Source organism: Helianthus annuus, chromosome 9 (genome assembly GCF_002127325.2).
Source record: "Helianthus annuus cultivar XRQ/B chromosome 9, HanXRQr2.0-SUNRISE, whole genome shotgun sequence".
Taxonomy (NCBI): Eukaryota; Viridiplantae; Streptophyta; class Magnoliopsida; order Asterales; family Asteraceae; genus Helianthus; species Helianthus annuus.
The window spans coordinates 176,006,118-176,014,132 of record NC_035441.2 but is presented as its reverse complement, the minus strand read 5'-3'; the positions used below and the strand labels follow the sequence as shown (position 1 = coordinate 176,014,132).

The 8,015-nt window shown below is 35.1% G+C and overlaps 2 protein-coding genes across 4 annotated transcripts; one reads left to right on the top strand and one right to left on the bottom strand.

The window, feature by feature from the left end:
* Nucleotides 1-409: 409 nt before the first annotated feature.
* Nucleotides 410-1,611, bottom strand: LOC110874999 (inactive protein RESTRICTED TEV MOVEMENT 2). Its single transcript, XM_022123285.2, has 2 exons — nt 1,407-1,611; nt 410-1,057 (listed from the first exon to the last, which is right to left on the bottom strand). The coding sequence occupies exons 1-2, from the start codon at nt 1,531-1,533 to the stop codon at nt 807-809; spliced, it is 378 nt and encodes a 125-aa protein (XP_021978977.1). The 5' UTR covers nt 1,534-1,611; the 3' UTR covers nt 410-806.
* Nucleotides 1,612-2,511: 900 nt separating this feature from the next.
* On the top strand, nt 2,512-6,485 carry LOC110879724 (tRNase Z TRZ1). Of its 3 annotated transcripts, none has more exons than XR_004867979.1 (10): nt 2,512-2,671; nt 3,202-3,346; nt 4,409-4,636; nt 4,730-4,892; nt 5,402-5,467; nt 5,556-5,651; nt 5,736-5,849; nt 5,910-5,978; nt 6,069-6,143; nt 6,229-6,485. XR_004867979.1 is itself a non-coding variant. In XM_022128243.2 (10 exons), exons 3-10 carry the CDS (start codon nt 4,451-4,453, stop codon nt 6,301-6,303), a joined length of 849 nt encoding a protein of 282 aa, XP_021983935.1. In that variant the 5' UTR covers nt 2,513-2,671; nt 3,202-3,346; nt 4,409-4,450; the 3' UTR covers nt 6,304-6,470. The 3 variants fall into 3 exon arrangements, 2 of the variants coding, with proteins under 2 accessions (XP_021983935.1, XP_021983937.1); XM_022128243.2 differs by having other exon boundaries at nt 2,513-2,671; nt 5,402-5,472; nt 6,229-6,470; XM_022128245.2 differs by lacking the exon at nt 3,202-3,346 and having other exon boundaries at nt 2,539-2,671; nt 5,402-5,472; nt 6,229-6,470.
* Nucleotides 6,486-8,015: the final 1,530 nt, after the last annotated feature.

Sequence of the window (8,015 nt, the reverse complement as noted above, 5' to 3'; positions counted from 1 at the left end):
AGACCTCCAAGGTGAGTTTTTTTTCAAGTGATGGAAAATTATAATGGACATATAATCCAATCAACTGATATATACATGGATCGGTGGTGGGAATGTGTAAGACGTGTGAAAACAACAATAAATCTCAATTTTGATTTAGAAGATTTTTCTTAATATTCGTTTAATAAGCAAATCACGAGTTGATTAGTTGTCACATTTGATATCTTACAAGTTGTATATAATTTCTTAGTTGTTAGTTGATGACAAATGGTTAGAATCTACTATAAAAGAAACCTATATATTTTGTCTTCTATCAAGAGTATTCTCTCTATGAGTCAGGAATTGTCTCTTGGCCTTCAAGCATGGACATAATTTCATTTTTAGTTCATAACTTTTGTGTCAATAGTATGTAGTTTTCGATCAAGTGGCCATTTTTTCATAAAGTAAGACAAAGAAAGGAATAGTAATGATACTTATGTTTTCCTCTGAGGTGAGAATGTTCATTGGTAATAAAGTACAACTTGATAATTGGTAAAATATGTATTATGTACAACAAGAGCTCCCTCCATCAATTTCCATTTGACCGAAACTTCTGAGTTACCAGCACACCTAATGAAAATGTAAAGATTGCTGTCGCAACAATCCCTTTATTATTTTTTAATTTCTGCATTGCAAGTCTTAGAAATAAATCTGTCTTTTGCCTCCTATTCTCATCAAAACACATTCGGTGTTTGTTTCTTTTACCATCTTTGTTATCAGTTTCATCTTCATTTACATCAGCAGCGTCTGGTTGTTTATTTTTATTACTTTCCTCGCTATATATGTTATCACTTACTTACTGGTGCGGGAATGTTGTCATGTTTGATATCTTGGTGTTTATGTTCAACTTTCTTTGGGACTGAAATAAATAGAATTTCACCATCAAGCTCCCTTGTTATCTTTTCAGTGTCTACGTTTTTTGGCAATTCAAATCTTTGTTCAAATCGTTTGTATTTATTCTCTCGCACCTGCCTTTCTCCGTTAACTACTAAATGTGTTTGGTTGTCGACTTGAAGCTTTAGCTCTTGCCTCTTGAAACCTGCAATACAATGAAATATGTTCTGTATCGTTTGTAGATGATGGATTTTGGACCATGTGTGACGCCTCAAATGTCTTAGATGAAAAAAAACGCTAAAAGGGGACTGGTTTAACACGTTGAAAACTACCCAAAGTCTATTCGTGTTGTGTTCTAAAGTATTTTATTTAAGAATTTGATTGATAGTTACAAATTATAATACTATTTCTTTTGTCTATGAAAATGAATGAAAAGTGTGTGGAAACGACCACTTTTGACTTGTTACCCAATGCGGTTGACCCGCCATTTTATCATATCAACTAAGTCTCTAAAATCTAAATTCACAATAATTATGATGACGAGTTTGATGTACCAGGAAGATCAACAAGAAGGCACGTCGAGTCATCTGTCCATGCTGAAGGAGGCACAAACTCTTCAAATACCAAACTCCCCAAGCTTGGTTTGTTATCAAAAGGCGATCTTCCTGAGATTTGCGCCATTAATAAATGAAGTTTAAGCGATTTAGGGTACGTGTTTGAAGTAAGATATTAATAATGGATGATTAGTTTGTTATATAAATATGATTGCAAAAACGACAAGTTATATACAGGACGTGATAATACTTTGATTTCAAGAGATGGTAAGGATTGAGATAACCTTTTACCTTTCTTGCAAGAGTATCAATTTTTGTTCCAAACTTTAGTCCTTGGACATTGGCTTAGCCTGCTTCAACTTAATATTTTTGTTATATAGGAGGTTCCTTTTGACCCAAGTTTCATGTATCAATAGGCAATGAACCATTTTGGCAGATGGTTTGGTTCAAGAATACCAATATGGTTTCATGATTTTTTTATTCTAATTCCAATGTAATGTAATGTAATATGTATACTGTAAGTTAACTAAACTCATCATTAATTAGTAAAAAAAAGGTACACATAACCAAAAACAACTTCAAGAACAATTAACTTTATTGACACAAATACTAATAAGAGTAAAATGTTATTTTCTTCCTTAAGGCTTGATCACTTTCGTCCCTAATGTGTCATTTTCATCCAAAAATTTGGAATCTTGTCATTTTAATCCTTAAGAGCCAAATTTCAAGGGACGAAAGTCACAATAACTTGTCAAACTCAATGATGAAAATGACAATAAAACGCAAACCTGAAGGACTCAAATGTACAAAAGAAATCATTTTGAATGGAACAAACAAAAATGACTAAACCTATTTTAGTACTTTACACTAATAATAATATGGGTTGGATAAGGGTTGCACATTTTAACCCATTAATCAACCCGATATCACTAGTCAAAGGTATCAATGGGTTGAAAATTGGCTAAATGGGGTGCGGGCAGGGCCGGCCCGATGGGCTTGTAACCTTAGACACAGGCCACAGTTGAAGGCCACCAATTTTCTAATACCAGGCCCATTTACAAACACTGTTACACTAAGGAGACCAGGCCCAATCATCCAAATTCCATAAACGGGATATTGAAAGCGCGGATATTGGCGGCGTGAAAGACTGAAAGCGCCACGATTATCAGATGTGCGAATGAATCGATATGGAACCAGGCAATTAGAGCGGCGATCATGGTATCCATCGCAATCTAAAGTCTCAACTGAAGAACATAGCTTGACAGGTACAACGACTATTTTAACTTTGATTACATGCTAATCAGTCATATATATTGATGATTTGCTGATTTCAAGTTGTAGTTTAGGGAATTAGGGCTTATTTGCTGATTTCAGTTTGTTGTTTAGGGCTTATTTGCTTATTTTACTTTGTTGTTTAGGGCTCATTGTTAGAATAACTTGATTACGATTCTTTCATCAAAGAGTTTGACTCAATTATAGCTAGAAAAGTAAGTTTTATTTAAGCATATGCTTAATCTATACAAAACATATAACTTTCAACAATTTATGTAAACGTTGCCAACTATAAACTCTTTAGTTTATAATTGTCGGTCCCAAGCCCGGGTAAAGGAGGAGGGTTTTGTTACTAAATACGTTGAAAATGATAATTTTGCAAAAGGGCCTCCACTTTGTAGTTTGCTTAGGGTCTCTAAAAACGTAGGAACGACCCTGGGTGCGGGTAAAAACCCTCGGGTCAGACCGATCAGAATGAACGGTTGGCTTTGAAAGGTTTTCTTCACCGACTCGTTTGATACAGGTGAAGCTGTCACTTATACATCAGGCCACCAGTGATTTCTGCTCGTTTCATCCAGCGATCGACGAATTCTGCTCGTTTCATACAGGTGAACGACGAATTCTGCTCGCTTCATTCAGGCCAGTGGCAGAGGCGATATTTTCTGCTGGTACGTTCAGTCTTTGGTTTATTGCAAGTTGTTCACGATTCCTATGCTAATTTCCATGTACAATTTGTACAGGTGTTATTGTACTTCTTTATTGTGAATGGGTTTGCAAGATTTAGGTGCAGATGAAAAGCTATTGTTTTTGTTCGTTTTATGATCACCAAGTGTTCGATAAAAATCCCCAATGAAAGTTTTAGTAGTAATAGTAGTAGTAACTAGTTAGTACCCTAAAAGGAACTTACTTCATGGATTCATAGTGGTATATTGGTAATCATCAACATCGTGTGGCTTGTTAGTTTTCTGTTGTGTGTTGATTTACAATATTACATCATAATTGTGCATTTATCTTTCTTGTATTGATAATTGAGATGCCATTGGAGATTGTCCTTCTGTGCTCGTTTATGCTCATGAAATTGTATTTTCTGTCATGAATAAAATATAAAAAGGTTAGCTGGGACTGAAATAACAACGGGTGGGTTGAATATTGATACAGTGAGTCACAACATAAAGTCTATAAATACTAATTTCAGTGTTTAAAGTTGGATGATAAATTCTCAATTTATTGTTCAAAGTTGGCCGATTTATGCATACTCATCTTCGTCTTTCTGGTTGTCTCCTTGATTTTGGGTACCTTTCTCTCATTGTAGAGGTTATAAGAGAGACATGTTGATAATTTGCAAGCATTATGCATATATGGTTGTTGGGTTATTTTGTTTGTCTAATTCTTTTTTTTGTTATTTTTTTTTTTTTTGTAATTGTTTTCTGTAAAATCATTCGATAGTGTATACTTTGTTGCGTACTTCTAGTATTTTATCGCCCACTAGGTGTTTGATGTAATGCCAATGTTAGATGTGGGCATTTATCATCGGCTGGATATATATATCATGTAGACGATGAAATTTCTAACCAGAAATTGCATGAAAGTTCTACTGAAGTGTAGCCTTGGGTGAAAACCTTTGCATAGATAGACAGCCCTAGAAATTGAATTTACGTAAACCGTGACAACATTAATTACCTTTATTGAAAGAATATTAGTGATCAAATATTTGTTCAACATACTTACAGGTGCAAGTTTATTTGATTTATTGAATCTGCATCTGGGTAGCAATGGAAACAAAGAAGAAAAAAGGTTTGGTTATCGAAGATTACCCGATCGAAGGGCTGTCAATAGCAGGGCATGAAACTTGTATAATTCTTCCCACTCTCAACTTAGCTTTCGACATCGGAAAGTGCCCCCAACGAGCCATTTCTCAGCAATTTCTTTTCATTTCTCACGGTCACATGGATCACATTGTACTTCTCTCAATCTCCCTCACTATTCTTTTTTACTTTTAGTATTAATTTCTACTTCATTTTGACAACGTTAAAACACAAACATTGTTCTAGGGAGGATTGCCTATGTATGTTGCAACTCGTGGTTTATACAGAATGTCTCCACCAACAATCATTGTACCAAAAGTCATTAAAGAAAATGTTGAAAAAATCTTTGAAGCACACCGTGCAATGGACCAATCAGAACTGAAGCATACTTTGATTGGATTGGATATTGGTAAAAAAAAAGAGTTGCAATTCTAATTGTTATTATTATTTCAATTTGATAATTTAGAGTATAATGCCATTTTCGTCCTTTAGGTTTGGCCAGTTTTGCGACTTTCGTCCAAAGGTTTGTTTTTCCGCATCTGGATCCAAAAGGTTTGAAATCTTGTCATTTTCATCTGGCTCGTTAACTTCATCTATTTTTCTCTCTTAAGTCAGGGGTAATTCTGTCTTTTTCACTTAAAGGGCAATACTTGTATATTATGCTAAATGCTTGTACATAAAGTGAAAAGGACCGAATTGCCCTTTAAGTTAACAAAAAAGACGAAAATACCCCTGACTCAACGGGGAAATTGGATGGAGTTAACGAGCCGGATGAAAATGGCAAGATTTCAAACCTTTTAGATCCAGATGCGGAAAAACAAACCTTTGGACGGAAATCGTAAAACTGGCCAAACCTCAGGGACGAAAATGGCATTTTACTCGATAATTCATATCAAGCTGACATCACTACATCTGCAGGGGAAGAATTCTACTTGAGAAAAGATATGAAAGTAAAAGCATTTAAGACGTATCACGTCATACCAAGTCAGGCTAGTTGTCTTTACTCATCACTGTTGCATGTTTTAACAAAAAATACATAAGTATTTACTTACTGTTGTTTGGATTGTGACAGGGTTATGTAATTTATTCAGTGAAACAAAAGCTTAAACCCGAGTATGTCGGTCTTCCGGGGGATGAAATCAAGAAGTTGAAGTTCTCAGGTGTGGAGGTTTGTTTGCCAATTTTAGCTGTTAAATAATATTATATTCAACAAAATCTAGAAACTAACTAGGTGAATTTATATTTATGGCAGATAACATACACGACAACGTCACCTGAAGTCGCTTTTACAGGAGATACTACATCCGACTTCATCGTTGATGACGATAATGCTGATGTGTTGAAGGCAAAGGTTCTCATTATGGAGGTACCACATGTTCGCTTTTTTTAGTAATCGAATTACGTTTTCTTACGATCATGCATGCAGAGCACGTATGTGGAGAATTCAATGATGGTGGAGAATGCGAGAGACTATGGCCACACACATTTATCTGAGGTCAAATGGTCAAATCTTGATCTATATGTAAAAGATACGTAATTCGTCATGATAATGACATTTTTGTGATCTATTTTTTTGGTGATTCAGATAGTTAATCATGCAAGCAGATTTGAGAATAAAGCAATTGTATTGATCCACTTTTCAGCTCGGTATCAGTTGGATGTAAGTTTTAGCAGCATCTCTTGGAGTCGAGTATTATTATTAGCATTTTCATGGGATTTGAGCTGATCTGCTTTGTGTAAATCAGGTTATTAAAGAAGCTGTTTCTGCACTGGGCCCACCTTTGTCGGGCCGTGTTTTTGCACTTACAGAGGGTTTCTAGGATGGTTGAAGCTGTATTCATCTGTTATAAGGATGAAAATGAGGTGGAACTGGAAGGCGCGCTCCATCTTTCATGCAGCAAACATTACTTTGCGTGAACAACTTAAAACTGTAGAAACTTGCAAGATATTTTGAGTTGAATGCATATCTATTTTCTTTATATGGTTACTCAACCTTGTAATCTCTAAAAATGTAGAATTGCATCTCAACAGTGTCACTTAGATATTGATGTCTACATGAAAATCTCTCCTTGAAGGGTGTAAAATGCATGAGTCATTAAGGGCAAAACCCAAGGAGATGTATTTGATCATACTACAAAGATTATATGGGTTGTGAGGCAAGGTAGAGGTATATCGTTTTGAGTGATCGATTGAAATGGAATATGCTTGAATCATGAAGCGGATTCTAGTCATGGACTAATTCCCGGTAAACACTTCAAGGGAATGAATCAATGAAGAAGCAAATTCACCATTTACGGTTTAAGGTTTCAAGAAAATGGATCAACAAAAAGCATATTTAGACTGATTCCACATTAACACGTTAAGGAAATGAATCTTTGAGCACCTTTGACTGATCAAATAACCTCAAAATAGACTGTTGTTAAGCTCGCCATAAAGAAGGATGCGACCACCCTGACATAAGAATAAATGTTTGTATATTAGAATAGTCGAAAATATTAAATGAGAATTGTGAGAGAAAGCAAGTCTTGATTTCTCCATCTTTGCTTTGGTATATATACTAGATGTTTTCACATTTCGTCATTAAAGTAATTTATGGTCCTTCGTTAACATGCATTCCACATAACTTGTCACATAGGCAAAGTGGAGTTTTTTTTTGGAAGAAAGGGGTTAATTCAAGAGTAGTTTTGATGATTGGTGTAGGATTGAAAAATTTTTGGATAATAGGCAATAAGTTTGTACTAGCAGCGCATTGTCAGAAAATTATGACAATGCGCTTGTACTATCAGCGCATCCAGATTTGTTTCGCCGGACTGAATGTTTGTTGACCGGAAATTGCAGGTTAGCCGGACCTAAAAATTGAAGCCGGAATGTTTGTTAATTTCCGATACACTTGTTGGGAAAACGTATCTCTTGTTTCTGACAATTTGCTTGTTGCGAAAACGTATCCCAAAAAACTTATACATTTAATGTTTTTGGACTTTTTTTTTGGGATACGCTTTCCCAACAAGCAAATTGTCAGAAACAAGAAACTTTTTGGATACACTTTCCCAACAAGCGTATCGGAAATTAACAAACATTCTAGCTTCAATTTTCAGGTCCAGCTAAACTGTAATTTCTGGTCAACAAACGTTCAGTCCGGTGAAACAACTGGATGTGCTGGTAGTACAAGCGCATTGTCATAATTTTCTGACAATGCGCTGCTAGTACAAGTGTATTCTATATTATCCAAAAACTTTTCAATTCTACACTAATCATCAAAACTACTCTTGAATTAACCTCTTTCTTTCTCTCTCTCTCTCTAAAAAAAAATAAAAATAAAAAAAAAATAAAAATAAAAAGTTCCGTAGGTTAGTAACTTAGTATACTGTTGGCTAAACCAACCCAGATTACACTCGATCTAACATCTATTTTCTCAAACACACTTCCTGATGAAACAATGTTACATAATATATGTATGGCAAAAAAATAATAACGAAATCAAATATTGACTCGGAAAAAACGTGTGGACTCCGTACCTGTCGCATTCACCCTC

What these genes read in the sequence shown, in the direction of transcription:
- LOC110874999 (XM_022123285.2), bottom strand. Translation starts at nt 1,533, where the DNA reads ATGGCGCAAATCTCAGGAAGATCGCCTTTTGATAACAAACCAAGCTTG. An exon ending in CCTTCTTGTTGATCTTCCTG is followed by an intron (nt 1,058 to 1,406) that starts GTACATCAAACT and finishes ATTGTATTGCAG; the next exon opens with GTTTCAAGAGGCAAGAGCTA.
- LOC110879724 (XM_022128243.2), top strand. Translation starts at nt 4,451, where the DNA reads ATGGAAACAAAGAAGAAAAAAGGTTTGGTTATCGAAGATTACCCGATC. An exon ending in ATCACGTCATACCAAGTCAG is followed by an intron (nt 5,473 to 5,555) that starts GCTAGTTGTCTT and finishes GGATTGTGACAG; the next exon opens with GGTTATGTAATTTATTCAGT. An exon ending in CAGCTCGGTATCAGTTGGAT is followed by an intron (nt 6,144 to 6,228) that starts GTAAGTTTTAGC and finishes TGTGTAAATCAG; the next exon opens with GTTATTAAAGAAGCTGTTTC.